Here is a 24,085-nt window from a genome sequence, read left to right as displayed (position 1 = left end):
GCACAGGATCCCATTGCCTTCAACAATGTTTCTCTTGCTTCCTTCAATATATCAAAATGCTCAGAGATATTTTGGTCCCAGTCAGGGTCTTCTAAATTCCATCCAATAGCAACTTTTCCTGATATTTATAAGGAGTTTGCTGCAGCTATTATATGAGCTCTTTCCCCTGGGGATAATATCGTTTCCATGAGATCAGTGACATCATTCCAAGTGGGCTTATATCCTCTGACAATTGTCCCAAACTGTCTGATAACTGCTGTGGGATCCTCATCAAATTTGGGAATTTCTCATTTCCATAAACTTAAATCTTTGGGGCCAAAAGGTATATAGTGCCTGAGCTTTACTGCAATACCCTTTTTATCATGGGTGGGGATCTCTTGAAGGGGAAGACTTTTTATCTTCTCTGTCTCCTCTACAGGTGACTTTCCTCTTTTTTTCTTTTGTATTTCCTTGGTTGGCGTTTCAGCCTGAGAGACAGGCTTGCATTCAAGCTTGGGCTTGGATCCCCACTCTTTTCCCCCCTTTTTGGTCAATTTCTTACTTGCTACATTCCAGAGGTTCCAATAAGTTAAATATTTGGGGGAATCAAAGTGCAGGATCATTTGTAGAGTTTTCAATGTTAAGTAGTCAAGAGATCCATATTCTACCATTTATTCTCCAGTAAGCTAACATATTTTTTATGGCACATAAAACACAGTTTGATAAGCCTTGCTTTTTTCATGCCTGGCTGAATCAGTAGCTTATGAGAGTCCCATGCTGCGATTATTTTCTCTAGGGGAGAACATATAGTATGTTCTGGTATTCATAGTTTTCTTAGTGTTCTTAATTTCAATGTTGTTATCAGCCACCTTTTCGTAATTCAAAAATTTCCTCACTATATCACAAGGAAAAGTAAGAATAAAAATTAAAATAGGAATAGAATATTCAAATTCATAAGCACCAAGTGTAAACATGATTTCAATCCTGGCCTGGGTGAATAACCAGGAAAAAACCTCAAGAGGCTAAAACTCAAGAGGCCAAGATCCATTGGAAAAAGTAAAGGGATACACAGGTGTAAATAGGAGGCTAAAATTTGAAAAAGAGTACTTAGGAGGAACTTGGCTACTTGTAAAGGGACAGGCACACAGGAAATGGGAAATTTCTTACCCAGCCACAAGATCAGAACATCCAGGGGTTCAGCATTCTCCTTTGTGGTCGCCAAATTGTAAAGCTTAAAAATCTGTGAGGGGCAGCAAGGTGGCACAGTAGATAGAGCATCAGCCCTGAAGTCAGAGGACCTGAGTTCAAATCCAGCCTCAGACACTTAACACTTACTACCTGTGTGACCCTGGGCAAGTCACTTAACCCCAATTGCCTCACTAAAAAAAAATCTAATTGTGATGTCAAAAAATCTAATGAGTAGTTGCCTTAAATTAGAAATGCATAGCACCAATCTTTGGGCATTAAGTATTTATTAAAGTATATTAGGGGTTAGTAAAGAGAACATGTGGAGAAAGAAAGAAAAGACCTTAGCTCCCTGCACCTGCAGCTGCTCCTATCACCACCTGCAGTGGAAAGACCGATCCCCACCCTCCCTGTACTTCCTCCATTCTCTCTCTGAGCAGAAGCTCCCTTCAGGCCCACCCAGGCGTGGTCCCCACACACAGCTCCAACCTAATTGGCTGGTAGCTTTGATTGACATGACTTAGAGGTGTTTCTATGAATAGATGTAACAGTTTGGACACTAGTCAGAGTGGAGCTGCTCTGATTCTCACAATGTCTTTATCAACAAGGTGGTGGTGCTCTGATTCTCACATATTCTCCCCATGGTGTAAATGAGGAAACTGAGGCAGCCATGTGACTCATGCTTTCTCTTTTCTTCCTTGTTTTATTTTTAAATATGTTTCTATAGCTTTATTTAGTTTATTATTTAGTTTTAAGGTGATTAAGAGAGGCTTGACTTAAATACATCTTTTCACTTAAAATATTTTGCCAGAACATCTAATCATATCTTTTTGCTGTCACTCTTCATAATTATATGAATGCACTTCAAAATTTATTTTTCATCCCTTCTTGGGTTGTGCCTTGGAAATGAATTTGACATAGAAGTTCCTCTGCACTCCACCAAGTCTCGAAGTGATTATTCAGTGCTCATAGTGATTAGGAATTTAACAGATAAATGCAGTCCTTGTAGGTGTTGGTCATCCTCATCTCAACTCACATTAATGAGTCAGGGTCCTGATCCAGGCTACTTCTTTGCTTAGGAGTATATGTAGATCTGAAATTTTCAGATTTCTTTGGAGATAACTGAGGGTTTGGGCTCATTCTCTAATGCTATTGGCTCAAGATCCCATTCTGTTGTTCTCCTAAACCCTAACCTCTTAGCTATTAGCACCCTAGTTTTATTTAACCAGTAACAACAACAAGCTTTTTCAAAGTGTTATTTACCTTGAGGACATAGGGAGATTGTAGGTACAACATTTTCCCTCAGTGTATAGAGCCACACTTTCCCCATTGCCATATCAGTTCCTGGTAATAATGGGCTCACACTTAAAGCAAGTTCTACATAGCATTTGCCCCACTGTTTGCTTTTCAATTTCCCATACCAATGGATGAATCACTATAGCTCCATACTGGCTGCCTTTGCTGTGCCAAACAGTTTGCTCATGACTTGACCACTTACAATCTGGTTTCTAGCAAATCCTGACTTGGATTCCAGCTCACTCTCATGACCCTGAAAACTTTCCAAGTCATAGCCACCTTCAATAGTCTTTCACTTAAGAAGGGGAAATAAGTGATACAACAGAGACAGAATTAATGGCAGGGCCACTAACTCCTGGTTTCATTCTAGCTCTGGGAGAGAGCCTCAGCCCTTCACTACAGTGCCTGGCACATAGTAGGGACTGAATACATCCTTATTTTTCAAATTCAAATACAGAGTCTAATGTCTTCTCCAATTCACCTCCTAAGACTGAGGAGGACTTTCTGAGTACTTTTTATGCTCCAATTTCCCAGGAAAGCACCCTTAAAAATTTGGAATATTGGATTGTCTCAAAAAATGCCCACAGGGCAACATTTACATTATAATCCATCTGGGTCATATTACTCAGAATTCTAGGCATTTCATAAAGCCCCAACACAGCCTTCAAAGCTTTGCTTTGGGGACACACATACAGGTCAGTGGTTTTCCTCAAATCCCCAGTGCTTTGGGGAGGTCTGCATTAATTTCTGTTTCAGTCCTTGAAGAGCCCTTACCTGTGACTCACCTGCACACCTCAATGCACCATATTACAATACCCACTAAACCTTCAACCTCCCTTGGTGTTTGTGAGCAATGATCTGGTTAATGATTGCAAAGGCAAAGATATATCCACTGTATGTTATCACTCATAAACCAACCCACCCAAATGTCCTCTTTGTGTCAGAGGTTCTTATGATAGTGAGGTTCTCCCAGTTATTCTTTGGGAAACTAAAAAAAATTCTTTTATCACTTCTGCCCCTCCCCCCCATATTAGTACCTTGGGAAACCTATCTATGGTCTGACGCCAACATCCCACTTGTGGATAGTCCATAGTTTGCCTTTCTGGTCCAGGGAGCCTTAATATTTTAGACCTGTCTAAGGCAACTGAGCACACTTTTACCTTGATTTCATAGAACATATGATACTGGCTTGAGAACTTAGAACTCTGGTAAGAAGAAGGATAGGAGAATATTCTTCTAAGCAGACATTTCAAGTACAAAGGGGGCAAATAGAATGGAGGGGAATAAACAGTTAGTAATAATAACTATGTGAATGGGATGAACTCTGACATAAAATGGCAGTGAATAGCAGAGTGGATTAAAAAACGAAATCCTACAATATGCTATTTGCAAGAAACACATTTGAAGCAGAGAGATACACACAGAGTAAAGATAAAAGGTTGGAGCAGAATATATTATGCTTCAGTTGAAGTAAAAACAAAGCAGGGGTAGCGATTCTTATCTCAAACAAAGCACAGGCAAAAATAGATCTCATTAAAAGAGATAAGGAAGGAAACTACATCTTGCTAAAAGGTACTATAGATAATGAAGCAATATCAATATTAAATATGCATGCACCAAGTGGTATAGCATCCAAATTCTTAGAAAAGTTAAATGAGTTGCAAGAGTAAATAGACAGCAAAACTATACTAGTAGGGGATCTGAATCTTTCCCTCTCAGAATTAGATAAATCTAGCCACAAAATAAATAAGAAAGAAGTTAAAGATGTGAATAGAATGTTAGAAAAGTTAGACATGATAGATGTCTGAAGAAAACTGAATGGGGATAGAAAGGAATATACCTTTTTCTCAGCAGTACATGGAACATATTCAAAAATTGACCATGTATTAGGGCACAAAAACCTCATAGTCAAATGTAGAAAGGCAGAAATAGTAAATGCATCCTTCTCAGATCATGATGCAATAAAAATTATATGTAATAAAGAGCCATGGAAAGGTAGACTGAAAATTAATTGGAAACTAAACAATCTCATTCTCTCTATTCTGTGACCTTAGGTCCATTTTATAAATCTGACTTGTGACAGAATTTTAATTTAATTTAAAAGTAATAAAGAGTGATGGAAAGGTAGACTGAAACTTAATTGGAAACTAAATAATTTTTTTCTAAAGAATGAGTGGGTCAAACAACAAATCATAGAAACAATAACTTCATCCAAGACAATGACAATAATGAGAAAACATATAAAAGTCTATGGGATGCAGCCAATGCAATGCTCAGGGGAAATTTTGTATCTCCAAATGCTTACATCAATAAAAAAGAGAGAGGGGATCAATGAATTGGGTATGCAACTTAAAAAGCTAGAAAAAGAACAAATTAAAAATCCCCATTTAAATACTAAATTAGAAATCCTGAAAGTTAAAGGACAAATTAATAAAATTGAAAGCAAGAAAACTATAGAATTAATCGATAAAACTAAGCTGGTTTTATGAAAAAACCAATAAAATAGATAAACCATTGGTTAATTTCATTTAAAAAAAAGAAAGAAGAAAACCAAATTACCAGTATCAAAAATGAAAGGGGTTATTTCACCACCAATGAAGTGGAAATTAAAGCAATAATTAGGACCTATTTTGCCCAATGGTATGCCAATAAATTTGACAATCTAAATGAAATGGATAAATATTTACAAAAATACAAACTGCCCAGGTTAACTGAAGAGGAAATAAAATCCTTAAATAAGCCCATATCCGAAAAACAAATTGAACAAGCCATTAATGAACTCCCTAAGAAAAAAATCTCCAGGACTAGATGGGTTTACAAGTGAATTCTACCAAACATTTAAAGAACAATTAATTCCAGTATTCAAATTATTTGGAAAAATAGGTGAAGAAGGAGTTCTATCGAATTCCTGTTATGACACAAATATGGTGTTGATACCAAAACCAGGCAGAGCCAAAATAGAGAAAGAAAATTATAGACTAATTTCCCTAATGAAATTGATGCAAAAATCTTAAATAAGATATTAGCAAGGAGATTACAGCAAGTGATCACCAGGATAATACACAATGACCAGGTGGGATTTATATCAGGAATATAGGGCTGGTTCAACATTAGGAAAACTATTTACATAATCAACAACATCAATAAGAAAACTAACCAAAATCATATGATTATTTTAATAGATGCAGAGAAAGCTTTTGACAAAATACAGTGCCCATTCCTAATAAAAAACATTAGAGAGCTTAGGAATAGGTGGAGCTTTCCTTAAAATAATAAACAGTATCTACCTGAAACCATCAGCAAGCATTATATGTAATGGTGATAAGTTAGAGGCCTTCCCAGTAAGATCAGGGGTGAAACAGGGATGTTAGCTTTAGCAATCAGAGAAGAAAAAGGAATTAAAGGAATTAGAATAGGTAAGGAGGAAACAAAACTATCACTCTTTGCAGATGATATGCCAATAAATATGGCAATCTAAATGAAATGGATGAATATTTATAAAAATACAAACTGCCCAGATAAACAGAAGAGAAAATAAAATACTTTTAAAAGGCCATTTTAGAAAAAGAAATTGAACAAGCCAACAATGAAGTCCCTAAAAAAAATGAATTCTACCAAACAGTTAAAGAACAAATAATTCCAATACTATGTAAACTATTTGGAAAAAACAGGTGAAGAAAGAGTCCTAGCAAATTCCTACTAAGAGTTTTTATTCTAATGGAGGCAAAAACACATATAAGAGAGACATATCCAGGGAAGGGAGCTATGGTCTAGGAAGCCATATACAGCATTTCATTGTTTGGCCCTTTTCAGAGGAAATGGCAGTGTGAATTCATCACAGTTTGGGGGAGGAGAGGAAGAGAGAAAAAGGATGCTTGTGTACCAGCAGTGTGGAAAATGGCCAAGGTGAAAATGAGGAGCCTAGCGCCCTCAGGGAGTACTCTGTAGAGCTACTTATCTAAGAACATCAAGTGCAGGGCAGACACAGGTATTAGTTTATTTCTCAGCTCCACACCAACTACGTGAACATAGAAGTTAAATACTTAACTTCTCCGAACCTCAGTTTTCTCATCTGCAGAATGGGAATAACATTTTACAACAATCTTCAGAAGTTATTTTCGAAAAGGTTCTTTGTAAAAGTAAAAACATAATATCAATATGATCTATTGCATTAATATATCATGTACTAACTACAGATTACATTTCATGTTACAAATATATATAGCTACATATAATTACATAATATTATGCAAAATTTAATTATCTAGATACAAATGAGAATTTTATGAAACCTTGGATTAATAAGAACAAAATACCCTCCAACTGAACCCAGACAATTTACAAGTGAGTGTCAAGAAAACCCCAGAGCTTTTGGGGTGTTACATATCACTTGCTTGTCCAAATGTCTGGGAATGTATAGCTATCAGATAAGTCCCTATCTACTGACTTCTTTCCCCAGGACAACTGGTGGATTTTATGGCTCTCTAACAAACACGTTTGTTTGCTGGAGCCATTCTTGTAAAACCATCTGGATAGTCCAGTCAGCTCCCCTCTATGTAAGTCTATAATCCAGCAACACTTGTCTTGTTGATCCACATATATGACACTCCATCTCCTACCTCCATGCCCTTTTCATGGGCTTTTCACCTACATCTGGAATACTCTCCCTTCTGGTCTCTGCCTCCGGAGTGTGATCTGGCTTTCTTCAAAACTCAGCTAAAATCCCACCTTCTTCAGAAGGGTTTTCCTACTCTCCCCTCCTTCTCACCCCCACAACTAGTATCTCCTCTCTGAGACTCCCTTTTTTTTCTATATATGTATCTTGGATTTACATTACTCTTTGCAAATTGTCTATCACTATTTGACTGTGAGTGACAACCTACAAAGGGATGCTCTAAATATTTTCGTACATGTGGGTCCTCTTCCATTCTTTTATCTCTTTGTCGTATAGACCTAGTAATGGTATTTCTGGGTCAAAGGGTATTCACAATTTTATAGCCCTTTCGGTATAGTTCCAAATTGCTCTCCAGAATGGTTGGATCAGTTCACAACTCCATTCACAATGCATTAGTGTTCCAATTTTCCCACTTCATCTCCAAAATTTGTCATTTTTCTTTTTTGTCATATTAGCCAATCTGATAGGTGTTAGGTGGTACCTCAGAGTAGTTTTAATTTGCATTTATCTAATCAATAATGATTGAGAACATTTTTTTCATGTGACTAATTTCTTCATCTGAAAACTACCTATTCATATCCTTTGACCATTTCTCAATTGGGTAATGACTTGTATTCTTATAAATGTGATTTAGTTCTCTATATATTTGAGAAACTGGGTCTATATCAGAAACACTGGCTGTAAAAATTGTTTCCCAGATTTCTGCTTTCCTTCTAATTTTGGTTGCACTGGTGTTTTTGTGTGCAAAAACCTTTTAATTTAATGTAATCAAAATTATCTATTTTACATTTCCTGATATTCTCTATCTCTTCTTTGGTCATAAATTCTTCCCCTTTCTATAGATCTGACAGGTAAACTATTCTTTCCTCTTTTAGTCTACTAATAGCATCACCCTTTTAGTCTACTTATAGCATCACCCTTTATGTCCAAATCATCTCATTTTGGCCTTATTTTGGTATGTGGTGTGAGATGTAGATCTATGTCTAGTTTCTGTCATACTATTTTCCAGTTTTACCAGCAGTTTTTGTCAAATAGTGAGTTCTTATCCCAGAACCTGGAGTCTTTGGGTTTATCAAACAGTACATTGCTATAATCATTTACTACTGTGTATTATGTACTTAATCCATTCCACTGATCCACCACTCTATTTCTTAGCAAGTACCAGATAGATTTGATGATTGCTGCTTTATAATATAGTTTTACATCTGGTACAGCCAGACCACCATCCTTTGATTTTTTCCATTAGTTCCCTTGATATTCTTGAACTTTTGTTCTTCCAGATGAATTTTGTTACTATTTTCCCTAGCTCTATAAAATAATTTTGGTAGTTTAATTGCTATGGCATTGAATAAGTAAATTAATTTAGGTAGAATTGTCATTTTTATTATGTTAGTTCAAAATCCTCAAGAGGAACTGATATTTTTCCAATTGGTTTTGATCTCATTTTATTTATGTGCAAAGAGTTTTGTGATTGTGTTTATGTAGTCCTTGGGTTTGTCTTAGCAGGTCGACTTTTAAATGTTTTGTATTTTCTATAATTATTTTAAATGGAATTTCTCTTTCTATCTATTGCTGCTGGGCTCTCTTGGTCATATATAGAGAAATGGTGATGATTTGTGTGGGTGTATTTTATATCCTGCAACTTTGCTAAAGTTAAATGTTTCAGGTAGTCTTTTAGTTCATTCTTTGGGATTCTCTAAGTATATCATCTTATCATCTGCAAAGAGCTTTTGTTTTGTCCTTGCCTATTCTATTTCCTTTGATTTCTTTTTTCTCTTTTTCTAAAGCTAATATTTCTACTACTATATGTGATGTTTAAAATCTAAATTGTGGTCACCTTAAATTAGAAGCTTTAGCACCAGTCCTTGGGCATTAAACATTTATTAAAGCATACAGGTGTTCACAAGGAGTTCAGAAAGTTAAGAAAAAGTCCATCTGGCATAGAGTTCCAGCCTGGTTGAGTTCTTCCTCAAGTCCTCCTCCTCCAGGAGCCTGCTTTAATCAGGAACTGTCCAGCAAGCTGATTATGGAAGCTTTTTATAGGTTGGAACAGAGACAGTCCTTACACACTGCTTCAAGCTGATTGGTTGGCGTATCCAAATCCATTGGTTCTGAAGGTGTTCTCAAGGTGTGATTACAATCCAGTTAACTTGAAGTAGGCTAATCAGCAGTTAATCACTCTCACTAGATTCAATCAGTCTAGATTAATCTCCAGGTGGGTCTTTGAGTATCTGCTAAATCTCATTATTTCATCACCTTTATTAAATAGTAGTGGTGATAATGCACATCTTTGTTTCACCCCTGATCTTACTGGGAACACTTCTAACTTATCCCCATTACATATAATACTTGCTGATGGTTTTAGATAGATACTGTTTATCATCTTAAGGAAAGCTCCATTTATTTCTATGCTCTCTAGCGTTTTTTAATTAGGAATAGGTACTATATTTTGTCAAAAGCTTTTTCTGAATCTATCGAGATAATCACATGATTTTGGTTAGTTTTCTTATTGATGTGGTTGTTTATGTTGCTAATTTTCCTAATATTGAACCAGCCCTGAATTCCTGGCATAAATTCCACCTACTCATAGTGTATTATCCTGGTGATAAATTGCTGTAATCTCTTTGCTAATATTTTATTTAGAATTTTTGCATCAATATTCATTAGGGAAATTGGTTTATGATTTTCTTTCTCAGTTTTAGCTCTTCCTGGTTTTGTTATCATCATCATATATATCTCATAAATTTGGTAGGACTCCTTCCCCTATTTTTACAAATAATCTATATAATATTAGAATTTAATATTCTTTTAATGTTTGGTAGAATTTACTTGTAAATCAATCTGGCCCTGGAGATTTTTTTAGGGAGTTCATTAATGGCTTTGAATAAATTGAACATTTATTTTTAAAGATGAAGTTATTTAGGCATTCTATTTCTTTATCTGTTAGTCTTGGAATTTACATTTTTGTAAATATTTATTAGCATATAATTGGGCAAAATATTTCCTAATCATTGCTTTCATTTCTTCTTTATTGGTGGTGATGTCATCTTTTTCATTTTTGATACTGGATAATTGTTTTTTCTTCCTTTTTAAAATCAAATTAACCTGTGCATTATTTTTCTTACTAATTATTTTCATAAACCCAGGTCCTATATTTCAAAATTATCTCAATAGTGTTTTTACTTCCAGTCTTTTTAATGTCACCTTGGATTTTCAGGATTTCCAATTTGGTAATCTATTCAGGATGTTAAATTTGTTCTTTTTCTAGTTTTTTTTTTTAGTTGCATGCCCAATTCATTCATCTGTTCTTCTTCTATTTTGTTGACATAAAAATTTAGAGAAATAAATTTCCCCTGAAACACTGCTTTGGCTGCATCCCATAAATTTTGGCATGTTGGCTCATTGTTGTCATTGTCTTTAATGGAATTATTGATTATTGTTATGATTTGTTCTTTGCCCCACTTATTCTTTAGGATTAGATTACTTTCCAAATTAATTTTTAATCTATCTTTCCCCTGCCCTTTGTTGAATAATACTTCTGCCATTCTACATTTGATTTTGAGGATTTTATGCCCTACAATATGGTCAGTTTTTGTGCATATGCTGCTGAGAAAAAAGTATGTTCCTTTCTGTTCCTATTCAGTTTTCTTCAGATGTCAGTCATATCGAACTTTTCAAATATTCTATTACCTCCTTAGTTTCTTTCTCATTTTCTGTCTGGATTTATTAAATTCTGAGAGGGGATAGTTGAAGTTCCCCACTAGTATAGTTTTGCTGTCTATTTATTCTTGTAATTCACTTAACTTCTCCTTTAAGAATTTGGATGCTATACCTACTTGATGCATATATTTTAGTATTAATGTTGCTTCACTATTGTACCTTTTAGCAACATCTAGCTTCCTTTCTTATCTCTTTTAATTAGGTCAATTTTTGCTTTTACTTTGTCTGAGATTAGGATTGCTACTCCAACTGAAGCATAACATTTTGCTCCAGCCTTTTACCTTTATTCTGTGTCTATCTCTCTGCTTTAAATGTGTTTCTTGTAAACAACATGTTATGATTCTGGTTTTTAATTCACTCTGCTATTCACTTTCCTTTTATGGAAGAGTTCATCCCATTCACATTCACAGTTATGAATACTAACTATGTCTTTCCCTCCATCCTGTTTTCCCCCTTGGTTTTTACTTTGCTCTCTCCTTTTGCCCTGTCCCTTCTCAGCAGTGTTTTGTTTCTGACCAACACCTCCTTCAATCTACCCTCCCTTCTATCAACCTCCCCTCCTTTTCCTTTCCTCTTTTGCCTCCTACTTTAGCCCTCTCTTCTATCAGCACCCCACCCTTTTCATTCCCTTACCCCTCTTACTTCCCTATAGGGTAAGATAAATTTCTATACCTAAATGAGTGTGTATGTTTTTGCCCCTTTGAGCAAAATCATATAAGAATAAATTTGAAAAAATGTTCACCCCTTCCTTCTTTCCCTCTATTGTAATAGGTCTTTTGTTCACTCAAAGCCCAGTTCCTCCCCCATCTCTCCCCCCACTCCATAATCCCTTTCCTGTTTTTTTTTCATGTTGGATTTCACCCCATCCTACCTCTCCCCTTCCCCCTCCCCCAGTGCATTGCTCTCACACCTAAATTTTACCCTAAAGATGTCATCATGGGGAAGCTAGATGACACAGTGGACAAGGCACCCACCCTGGACCCAGGAGGACCCAAGCCCTAATCAGGCCCCAGCCACAAGACACTCACCCACTGCTTGTCCCTAGGCATGTCACCCAATTCCAACCACCCCCCCACAAAAAGATAAACAAAAGATGCTTTACAAATATCATCCCTTCATAATCAATTCCCACCTGTGCCCTCTGTCTAAATCTATTTCTATCATCTGCCTTATACTGAGAAATTTCTTATGAGTTAGATGTATCACCTTCCTATATAGGAATGTAAGCAGCTTAACCTTTTAACATCCCTCTTAATTTCTCAAAGCAATTCTTAACAATTCATTATATGATTCTTGTCATTGTTTTGAAGCGAAACTCTAAATGAACAATGGTTGGCTTCTCTATGTAAGACATAGATTCCCAAACTTTTCTTTTTTTTTATCATGGACCTCACAACTTTGGTACCCCCCCCCCACACACACACATAAGCATACATTTCAGCTGATTTCCTAGAATCAAACCAGCCTCAGTTTAGATCTGACTCAGAGTCGACAGGAAGTTCCTATAAACTGTCCTTACTTGAACTCACAAAGTGTTTCTCTAGGAGGAAATGGAGGAAGGGCAGTGAGTTGGCATTCCAGTGAGGATGCATAGGGTAAAGGGGGAGTTTGGAAATGGTCAAGATGCAAAGGGACTGATCACAGACAAGGAAGAATTTTGAGGACTTTGCCTGGTTTTCTAACAAGATGGCTGTGAGTGATCCTAACCTGTTAGCACTCTGACAAAGAGAGCTGCCAAGTACTCACTGCTGGAGACACTATTAAGAAGCATCATGTGGTATAACCTATATCTGATTGCTGACTACCTTAGAAAGGGGGAGGGGAGAGAAGGATAGAATTTGGAACTTAAAACTTTAAATAAAAATGTTTATTATCCAGAAGAAGGAGAAAGAGAAGGAGAAGGAAAGAAGAAGAAGGAAAGAAGAAGAAGGAAAGAAGAAGAGGAAGGAAAGAAGAAGAAGAAGAAGAAGAAAGAGGAAGCCTGTGAAGTCAGATCTCATGAGCCTAAATAAAAGCTGACTCTAGAAAATGAAGAAAAAGGGCACCTCCATATCTCAAATATATGCCTTCATCTTCATTGTAGCTAACACATATGTGTGTTTGCAGAATATTTCACATAGATTATCTCATTTGATCCTGAGAACATCCCTTTGAACAATGTGTTCTTATTATCCCCATTTTACAGATGAGGAAAGTGAGGCTGAGGAAGTTTAAATAAAGGACCCTTGGTCAACACAGCTTGTAAGTTGCAACCTATTTGTAAGCAGGGACCACAGTGATTGTCACAAACCTATGTACACAGTAGGTGCTCAATAAATATTTATCCTTGATCCCCTCCAGAAGATGGGATGTTGTCTAGGAGAGCCAATATTCTAAGTTATCTTTAAATAAACTTTGAAACAGAAAATGAAAAGGGGGCAACTTTGTTCCTCACAATCTAATGGTATAAAGAGTTTAGACTGTCTTCAGAAGGTTGATGAGAATCAACAGGAGCCCAGAAAAGTGCCTGAGTGTCTGAATCTGGATTTGAACTCAGGCCTTCCTGTTTCCAAGCTGAGGACTCTAGACAATCACTATGCCACATAGCTCCTTTTACAATTAGATGAAAAAATAACTAGAATAGATTAAACAAGATTTAGAGCTAAATATACATCAGGAGCATAGTTATAGCTATGATAATAGCTACTTCTATAGCACTTTGAGGATTATAAAATGCAGGATATATGTTCTATCATTTGGTCCTCACAAAAAGCTTGGCAGGTTGGTGCTATTATTAAACATATTTCACAGAGAAGCAAACTGAGGCTGAAAGTAAGTGACTTGCCCAGGGTCACAAAGCTGGTAACACTTGAAGTCAGTTCTTCCACATTCCAAGGACAGGACTCTTACCCACTGTGCCATCTAAGTGCCTTTAGGATTGATAAGTTCAGTAGATGAGGGGCAGCAATGGAAAAGAGCTGGGTTTGGACCCAGAGGACCTGAATCCAAGTCTGGGTTCTGCCTTTATCCATCTGCGTGACTTTACAAGATTCACCTAACTGTTCTGTTTCTTTATCTTCAAAACGAGAGAGTTGGTCTAGATGACCTCTGAGGTCTCTTTGGATGATAAAGCTATATAAACGAGGGAAAAAAAGAATGGAAAAAGAATCTGTTATTCAACAAAATGTATTGTAAAAAATAGAAACTTTTATTGTGAAGGGAGACAAATCATCATCCATTCTATATACTATAATCATTTCCAAATGGATAAATGGCTCACTATTTTTTAAAAAAATCACACTATAGGGCAGCTAGGTGGTGCAATGGATAGAGCACCAGCTCTGGAGTCAGGAGTACCTGAGTTCAAATTCTGCCTCAGACACTTAACACTTACTAGCTGTGTGACCCTGGGCAAGTCCCTTAACCCCAATTGCCTCACTAAAAAAAATAATAATAATAAATCACACCATAAAAGAACAAAAAGTGAACAGAAAGTTATAGTTTTCACATCTGTGGACAGAAAAACAATTCTTAATCAGCCAGGTCTTAAAGGAAATGATAAGGTCAGATGACCAACCAGATAGAAGACTAGACATTTCCTGTGATCTCCACAACCTCAGACACTATTCCAAAACAGAAATTACGCATCAGAGACAGAGAAATTTCCACTTTCTCCATGTTCTAAGACTCCTAGAATCTCCCAAAAGGTAAAAAACAAAAACAAAAAAAACAACACCAAAAAAATTCCATGAACTGACACCTACTCTGAGCTCACACCCTTCTCCCATGGCCCATTTTGCTGCCAACAGGGAGGCTGCACCAGCCAAGGACCCAAACACTGGGTCTCCCCACCAAACACAACCCCCCACCCCATTTCCCCTCCCCTCATTCCAGGGCCATGGAGATCCTGGCTCCAGGCTGTGGAGCTCTGCTTGGGCCTTGAGAGCCAGCCAATGCTGGGTTCTTCTAGGCTATAGAAGCTTCCTGGGGCCCAATAGACAGACAAACAGCACCATGGAGGTAGGGTTCTGTGCTACAAAAGATCTGAAGAGGCCTTCAACCAGCAATGTCTTCACTACCTTTCCTCTCACTCTCTTAACTCTCTAACATTCTGGCCTCACCATTTAGCTGAAATCCTTCTCTCCAAATTGCCAATGATCTATTTTTAAAATATTTTATTTTATTTTTTATCATAAAAGTATTTTATTATTCTCCAGATACATATAAAGATAGTTTTCAACATTTTTGTAATAAGATTTTTAGTTCCAAATTTTTGTCCCTCCCTCCCTTCCTTCCCCCCTCCCCAAGATAGAAAGTAATCTGATATAGGTTATATATTTTCAATCACATTAAACATATTTCTGCCTTAGTTATATTGTGAAAGAAGAATCAGAACACAAGGGAAAAACCTCAAAACAAACAAACAAAAAATCAGTTCAATCTGCATTCAGAGTCCAAAGTTCTTTTTTTCTGGATGTGGAGAACATTTTCTATCATGAGTCCTTTGGAATTGTCTTGGATCATTTTACTGCTGAAAAGAGCCAAGTCTATCACAATTGATCATCATACAATGTTGCTGTTACTGTGTACAATGTTTTCCTGGTTCTGCTCACTTCACTCAGCATCAGTCCCCTTAAGTCTTTCCAGGTTTTTCTGAAATCTGCCTGCTCATCATTTCTTACAGCACAATAGTATTCTATTACATTCATATACCACAACTTGTTCAGACATTCTCCAATTGATGGGCATTCCCTCAATTTCCAATTCTTTGCCACCACAAGAGAGCTGCTATAAATATTTTTGTACATGTAGGTCCTTTTCCCTCTTTTATGATCTCTTTGGGATACATACTTAGTAGTGGTATTACTGGGTCAAAGGGTATGTACAATCCTATAGTCCTTTGGGCATAGTTCCAAATTGCTCTCCAGAATGGTTGGATCAGTTCACAACTCTACCAACAATGTATTAGTGTTCCAATTTTTCCACATCTTCTCCAACATTTATTATTTTCCTTTTTTGTCATGTAAAAGTTATTTTAACTGGGTCTTAATCTGTGAACTCCTGGCTGGGCTATCTGGCTGCTTTTAATGTAGTATGGGCCATTTATAAATTCCCACAACTGCTTCTCCCAAATTGATAAGAAAGTTAAAAAACTTCTTTTTTATGAAAGCAAAACAGTTTATTTATGAGAACCAATTCAGAAATAAGAATACAGGAAAGCAAGATATACAACCTGAAACTTGACCCCAATGGACTCACTCTCTCTTTTAACTTTCTCTCCTGCTGTCTGGGCTTCTCTTGCCTGAAAGTATGCTGGATGCTGCAGCCACAAATCACTTGGACAAGTTTGCCTTCAGTCCTCTGCAACTTTCTCAGTCCTCTCCCTTTCACTCTTTTTTCTCCTTCACTCCAGCTCCCCCTCTCACTGTCTCTGTAGCTCTCCTGTAGCGTCCCCCTCTTCTAATTTCTCTCTCTGTAGCAACCCCTGATTCACTGTAGCGACCCCCTCTCTTTCACTTAAAGTGAAAGATCACTCCAGCTTCCCTGCCCTTCTTCTCTCACCAACCGACCTCTCCTATGTCTTCACTACATCCTCTTTCACTATCCCCCACTAGCTCCTTCACTTTCACTGTTGGCCCTCTCCTCTGCTTCACTACCTCTCCTTGTCTCCCCTACTAACTGAAAGCCCCCCAGTGCCACTTGCACTTCTGCATAAAAAAACACCTTTCTTTCACGGGAAACACAGGCCAGCAACACCCATTCCCCCAAGCTAATTAATTGGCAGCACCCAAGGCTGGCTGGGGCATGAAGCCCCTGTGCCAGGCATGCCCTGGGCTCAACAGGGCCGTGCCACACACTGCACTGCACCCCTGGGGCCTCTGCATGGGATGGGCAGTGCCATGCCCAGGTCCTGGGGTTTTCCTCCTCTCCACTTAGCCAGGTTCTGAGGCCCCTGCAGGTGAAATGGAGGGGGAGGGGGCTGCTCTGTTTGTGGCCAATTTTAGCCACCTACAGTCACATTAGCCAATCTAATAGGTGTGGGGTGGTAGCTCAGAGTTGTTTTAATTTGCATTTCTCTAATCAACAGTGATTTAGAGCATTTTTTCATATGGCAAAAGATAACTTTGATTTCTTCACCTGAAAATTTCCCATTCATATCCTTTGACCATTTCTCAATTGGGGAATGACTTGCATTCTTATAAATTTGATTTACATCTCTATATATTTTAGAAATGAGGTCTTTATAAAAAACACTGACTGTAAAAATTATTTCCCAGCTTTCTGCTTCCCTTCTAATTTTGGCTGCACTGCTTCAGTGTTTTATAATATTAATAGCATTTATATAGCACTTTGAGGTTTCAAATTTTTTTTTACTCATTTGGTTATCACACGAAGCCTGTGAAGTAGGTGTTTGTATTACCCCCATTTTATGGATAAGGAAACTGAGACACAGATAGGTTCAGTGACTTTCTAGGGTCATACAGCTTGTAATTGTCTGATGCTACATGTGAACTCAGGCCTTTCTGATTTCAAGTCATGCTCCACTGTAGAAAAGAAACTGGGAAGCCTCTCTGGACAAAGAGTCCAACCTTTATTAAGAGAAACAAAGGTGGGGTCTATGGTCTGTCCAGTACAGTCTGAGACCCTGAGATACAGAATCCACAGTCCCTAATAGTTTTCTTGGTCCCTGTCTAGTAGAAAAACTGCTATTACATAAATTTGTTGTTCCAGTATGTTGTTGTGAAAGGGGAGTCCATTTTTGTAACAACTACATTTTAAAATAAAGGCGATTAATGTTAAGACAGTCACACACTCTTATAATTAGTTACACATGTTAACTACTATAGGAATTTCCTGGAATTACATCATAGTTTGGTTACACACAGTTTTTTTTTTTTAACCTGGGATTATGTCTTTACTATGATCATACAATTAGTTCTTATGCCAATAGCTATAATTGATAAAAGATTAGCAAGGCGATAAAGAACAAAGCACTCAATGCATGGATTATTGATCTTTTTCCTTTCATCACCCATTGCACCACCAAGGAGCCATGTGTAAAGTGAAGCAATTAGATTCCATGACTTTCCAGGCTCCTTCTATCTCTGAATGATCTGAGCCCTCAAAAGGTAAGGGAGAACTCAACCTCTCTCCCTTCCAAACCATTTGCCTTAAAGAAAAGAAGCATTTCACTTAATGGAATAAAGTCTTATCTCATTAACACTAAGGAAATGGATGCATGTGAATTTCCTTCAATGTTTTTTATCCTGTGTGGTGAGCATCAGCTTTACTTCTTCTTCTTCTTCTTTTTTTTTGGTGAGGCAATTGGGGTTAAGTGACTTGCCTAGGGTCACACAGCTAGTGAGTGTTAAGTGTCTGAGGCCAGATTTGAACTCAGGTACTCCTGACTCCAGGGCCAATGCTCTATCCACTTCGCCACCTAGCTGCCCCTAGCTTTACTTCTTAATACTTGAATGAATTAGTAGCAGGAAACACACACTCACACACACACATGCATGCACACACACACACAAGGAGATGTCAGTGCCATGTCTTAAAGGGTAGAATAAATATATTCTTTAACTCTTTTTGAAAAACTGAAACACCTTTGACTTGGGTAGAACATCAACCAATGTTTTTAAACCCAAGCCAATGAATCTTCCTGCACCGGGTAATATGGCCATCAAACTATTGCCAAAAGTTTCTAAAATTGTGGGCCACCAGGACTTATTTCTTTTAGTAGCCTCAAACTGTGTTTGTAGGTCCTCTATCTGTTTCTTCATCTCTTCAGCTTTCTTATGAAATCCTTCCTCCATCAGCTTCTTTTGTTCCTAAGACAAAAGCACATCAGCATTGCACATTGGTTAGTTCCCATTGCACCAACTACCAGGCACCTCTGTGTTTTTCTGCTGCATAAGGTGTTAGTCCTAAATAGAGTAGAAAGTGGTAAAAAGGACGGGGGATTTCTCCTTCAGGGACATTCCTGGATAATGAGAAAAACTATCTAGAGGTTAGGCTTTCTCTGCAATAACTCAATATTTTCCCTCTACTAGAGGCAAGAAGCTAGACCTCAAGGCCAATGCTGAAATCTGTTAACAGATGAAGATAAGACCAATTGGGTTGGAATCATGGTCCTAAAATGGGGGTAGGTGGTACAATGCTGGACTTGGAGTCAGGAAGACCTGAGTTTGAATCATGCCTCTGGCACTTACTACCTGTGACTGTAGTCATGCATGTTCTTTAACCTATAATAGCATCTCACTCCCCAGGTTGTTGTGAGGATAAAAATAAGATAATGTTTGCTTTGTAAACCTTACAGTGATATATAAAATATAAGCTATCATCTTCATCATTATTCTCAATTCATAATCAAGTGGCCGAGATGTCATGTAAAAAAAAAGTCAGAAAATACTATACAAAGAGTGACTCAGGATGGGCTCAAGTCAACTTCAAAGTGCCTTAGCCCTATGATCAAGACTGAAACAAATGTGAATCAATATCTGCCATCTATTACTAGCCAGTGCTGGCTCTTGCCAAATTCCATGAGTTTGTGTAATTGGATCCTGGAATTAACTTTCATTGTCCATGGTCCTTAGGATAACTAAGGATGACTCCACAGGCAGCCTGAATTTTTTTAGGGTCTTGTTGAGGACAAAGAGACTTTGATCTGAATTCTTGGGGTCAGTAAAAAGAAGGTGGAATGGAGGCAAATCCAATCCAGTTCCCTTTGAGGTTTCCCTCTGTATGCTATGGTGCTAGAAGTACTCATTGCAGGACCTTTAAGTTTCATGGCACTTTGTGATTTTCACATCTTTTTTTTTAATTTAGCAGACATTATGAAAGTTATTTTGCCAACACAATTCTATACAAAAGATCAGGAATGTGGCTGGACACAGAACACCATGGCCTTGTCCCCTGGGCTTATATTTGCTCCTGTGTCTTTCTTGACTCTCTCTCATTTGTATGAGTCAACATAACCTTGTTTAGGGCTTTAGAGTCAGGAAAACCTGGACTCAAGTCCTACTTCTGATACACCCTGGTTGTGTGACCCAGGACAAGTCATTTATCTTCTTAAGTGCCCCCAGGAATTCTCTAGGACATTATCTACAGGGCTGTGCTGATTGCATAACAGCAGAGATTGTTGACCAGTAAATAGAATTCAGAAGTAGCCTTAAGCCTGAATGTACAAGTTAGTTGGGATGGCCCTGGATCTTTGTTCCAAAGAGCTTGGTCCTGGAGTTCTGGAATCTCCTTTTGCAGACAAAAGGTCCATTCCAATTGAGACTCAAGAAAATTCATGGATCGCCCATGGGAGAAAAACCACTGAGGGATGTTCCCTAGAGTGATAATTATATGGGAAGTTGTCTGCCTTGTGTAAAAAGGGCTGTGGGGCAGCTAGGTGGTGCAGTGGATAGAGCATTGGCCCTGGATTCAGGACTACCTGAGTTCAAATCAGGCCTCAGACACGTGACACTTACTAGCTGTGTGACCCTGGGCAAGTCACTTAACCCCCACTGCCTTGCACAAAAAAAGGGCTGCAACAGAAAAGCCTCTGGGAATTGTCTTTGCTTTGAATTAATTGTGTCTTCTGGTTGACTAGAACAGGGCTTCTTAAAAGTTCTCCACTCCTGATCTCTTTTTGCCCAAGAAATTTTTACATGGCTCCGGGTATATAGGTATATAAAGTAGATTTACTTAACTATTTTACCATTGCCACATTTCTGTGACCCCCTCCCACATTCAAGTAGGTGACTCCATGTGGGGACACAACCCACAGTTTAATCATCTTTGGACTAGAAAAATACAGACATTGGCAGGGGCTTGTGAACTTTGAACCACATAGTGTAAGGACCTGTAGAGTAAGCTGAACTTGAAGTAGACTTTCCTGGGCATCTCATGGTGAGAGCTGGGGGGAGGTCCTATGAGTGACACAGAAATCATTTGACCTGTATAACAATTCTATGCACTCAGTGAGGCAGATGTGATTGGACTTATATTACAGATGAGAACATAATGAAGATAGGATAACGAGGAAGAAAGGGCTCACACCCGGATCTTCTGATGAAAGGTCCGGGGCCCATTACTCTCCATCATGCTCTCATGCATAGAAAAATCCACTTTCCCAGTCTGTCTGCCCATCCCTGTCCTGCCATGGGGGTGCTTTTGCTTTCTAAGCCTAGCCACTGACCCCAATCTCCTTTTACCTTTTGCAAATGATACAGAATCACTTCCTGTACTCTGAGTATCCGGATCCTTTCTTCCTCCATCTTCCTTTTCAATTGCTTGATGTTTTCTTCATAACTTTTCTGCTGAGATTCCACCTTTTGCTGCATTTCCATCTGTTGCTGTTCCAACAATTTCTTCTCCTTCTCAGCTGCTTCTCTTTTGACCTGTTCAACTGTTTGATGGAATAGGAAGCAGCAGAAAAATAAATAAGGTGAGGCTAGATTTCATCTCTTGTCAGTCAGCAAGCATTTAAGTGCTTACTAAGGGCCAGGCACTGTACTAAATATTTGAGACCAAAAGAATAGGGAGGTTAAACACAATTCCTGCCCTGAAGGAGCTGTCATTCTAATGGAAGAAAGAGCATCCAGATAATTGTTCAGATGCAAGCTATATAGAGAGTTAAGGGGAGGCAATATGAATGAGGAAGGCAACATTAAAAGGTGGAGGCACAAAGAAAGACCTTTTGAAAAAGGTGGGATTTTAGCTGAGATATGAGGTATGAGGCAGAGCATTAATGGCAAAGGGCACAGCTGTGGAAAAGGCTGGAGAGTAGAGATGGCTTCTCAAGTCTAAGTTGCTACAAGTAAGTTAGTTTGCTAAAACAGCATGCATGAAGGGCAGTAAGGTACAAGGAACAGTAAAGGGAGGAAAGGCCAAATTTGTGAAGGAGTCTATATATGATCCTGAGATAATAGGCTGTCATTGGAGGTCACTGAGCAGGAGGATGACACATAACATTTTCTCCTGAACTCAGAACCCAAACTGACTACGAGAAAGAGACTGTGAATTCCTAAGTTTCTTTTTTCTTGATTAGACCAAAAGAAGCAGAGCTGAGAATGTCTGGGGGAATAGCCCTTTCTGATCTGTGGGATTTTACAGACATGACCACAGTTGCTGTTACACATCCAGCAGGGACTGGAAAAGTAGAGAAGAGGGAATACCAAGTGTTTCAGGTAATCTTCATGTCAAGCCCAGGGAAGGCCCAGACCCACCAAATCCCCTGCATGACTAGATCATCACAGCCCAGCTCCATGTACCTTCCAAGGCCTTCTCTTGGACAGTGAGAGCTTGATCTGTCTGCAGGATGGAGTCTTCTGTCATTGCCAGTGACTGGAGAGACCTTTGGAGGACCTCATCTGCCTGGATAATAAGACAGACACATAATTTTCCCCAGACCAAGTAAGAGGGGCATATCCTCTGTGGCAGGAGCAATATCTTTTATACAGAACAGAATATTCTATTGCTTTAAAGGTATTGAGAACATTTTGGGGACATGGTTGACTCAGGAGCCACTGATGTGACCTACTGGTCAGTGAGTAACAAAGAGACATGCCACAGAGAGGCACAGCTATGAATATCTCATGTCATTCCAAGCTTGAACTTGAGGCACTGGGTCAGCCTGCACCAGGCCTAGCCTAATATGACCCTCATATGACCTAGCTTCCTCAATTCCACAGCATATTCTCTGGGCAGGGAGAAGAGATATCTGTCGAGAACTTCCAGCTGAGATGTGAATTAAAAAGCCAAAGGTGTCTAGACATTCTCCTCGTGGGTGGTTATTGGCAGGAGAAAGTCAGTGGTCAGATACCCAGTGGCACCAATGGAGCCCTCCATACAGGGTCATCAGTCCTGGCCCCCAGGACTTTCCTCACCTTTATGCCTTTCCTGGGCACTTGATGATAATTGTTTATCATGTTTTCTCTTTCTTTCCTGTAGAGCTTGTAACCCCCTGGCACATAGAAGGTGCCTTTAGAAATGGCTTCCCTCAGGGTCTGCAAGAGGTTTTCAAGCTTCATTTGACAAGATTTGGTTGATTCTTCCTCATTTAGACGTATGAAATGTTTCTTCTCAGTTTCTAAGATCTCCTGCCAATGAGATGGAGAGAAAGACAACCAGGGAAAAGGAAGTCATATTAGGGTAATAACAATACCATATAATGATTGACATGATGCCTCAAAGGCTACCAAACCACCCTATTGCATGGAGAAGGGAGTGAGATTCTAAAGAAACTCTTGAGAAAAGGTCTTTGTGCTTGGGGTTTTTTGAAAGATGTTTAGTGTGGTGGAATAAAAGGTAAAATTCTGGCTTTGGAGCTGAGATACCCAAGCTCTGGTTTTAATTCTGCTTCTCTGTATATAGGTAATCATGGACAAGTCATTTCTCCTCTCTGGGGCCCAAAGTCCTCACTCTCCTATTGAGCTGATTACATCAAGTATCCATGCCAGCCCTGAAAACCTATGGTAATGATGCTCCCTTTGGTGTGGGCCAAGTAGATTCTGCCAGGCTGTAAGACTGAGCAGATGTTGGGACTGGCAGAAAATGCTCCTGGAGGGAATCTGATGGTTCTAGGGGTGGGAAGGTATGTAGAGATAAGTCTATGAGTTCAAGAAAATCTTCAGTGTGTTCTGGGAGTGCTATAATGCCATGTATTCCGCAAATATGTGAGTGGGTGACATTTGGTCTTCTAAGAACTGACTGATTTCAATGGGTCATGAGGAGGGAGAATCTTTTCATGTTAAGCGAGATTTAGGCGTCCATGCTTCTGGCTCTCTGGAGAAACCAGGCTCTTCTCTTATGAAGTGGAGATATAGGTCCCATGGTCAAAAAAATTGGAAAGAGGCTGACCAGTCTCCAGATTTCATTCAGAAAAAAGAGGTAAGAGGAAGAATAATTAGCTGAGAGAACATACCACCAATTCCTTCTGGAACTTCTGTGTGTCATCCTTGAAAGAATACTTCATGAAAATTGAGATGGCTTCTTTCTCACAGTCTGTATGTAGGTTTAGCAGGTCCTGGAGAGTTTCTGTGGGGAAGTCCACCTTGAGGCACATCTGCTCTCTATAATGGTTAGCAGCTCTTTGCACAGCAGCTGAATTCTCAGTCTGAGCCAATGTCAACACTGCATTCTCTAGGCAGGGAATGTCTCCACTAGCGATTGTCTTCACATATGTTTTCAGCAGCTTTCCCAACCCTGATTATGGGATGAAATAGAAGATGAGGCAAAGGCCAACCTTCTTTCAAGTTG

At 38.6% G+C, this 24,085-nt stretch overlaps 1 protein-coding gene across 1 annotated transcript in view; it reads right to left on the bottom strand.

Annotated features, from left to right (window-relative positions):
- Nucleotides 1-17,043: 17,043 nt before the first annotated feature.
- The window catches only part of LOC122753276 (guanylate-binding protein 4-like), a 64,465-nt gene continuing 57,423 nt past the window's right edge, over nt 17,044-24,085 (bottom strand). Inside the window, exons 16-20 of the mRNA XM_044000609.1 lie at nt 23,751-24,031; nt 22,714-22,926; nt 22,099-22,201; nt 21,040-21,233; nt 17,044-18,666 (exon numbers count right to left, since the gene is read on the bottom strand). Coding sequence (XP_043856544.1) covers nt 18,415-18,666; nt 21,040-21,233; nt 22,099-22,201; nt 22,714-22,926; nt 23,751-24,031 — 1,043 coding nt within the window. The 3' untranslated portion in view covers nt 17,044-18,414. The remainder of the gene's footprint in view (nt 18,667-21,039; nt 21,234-22,098; nt 22,202-22,713; nt 22,927-23,750; nt 24,032-24,085) is intronic.

The sequence above is a fragment of the Dromiciops gliroides genome, chromosome 4 (assembly GCF_019393635.1).
Source record: "Dromiciops gliroides isolate mDroGli1 chromosome 4, mDroGli1.pri, whole genome shotgun sequence".
Lineage (NCBI taxonomy): Eukaryota > Metazoa > Chordata > Mammalia > Microbiotheria > Microbiotheriidae > Dromiciops > Dromiciops gliroides.
The sequence above is the reverse complement of the archived record's forward strand: the minus strand, read 5'-3'. Positions and strand labels throughout refer to the sequence as shown.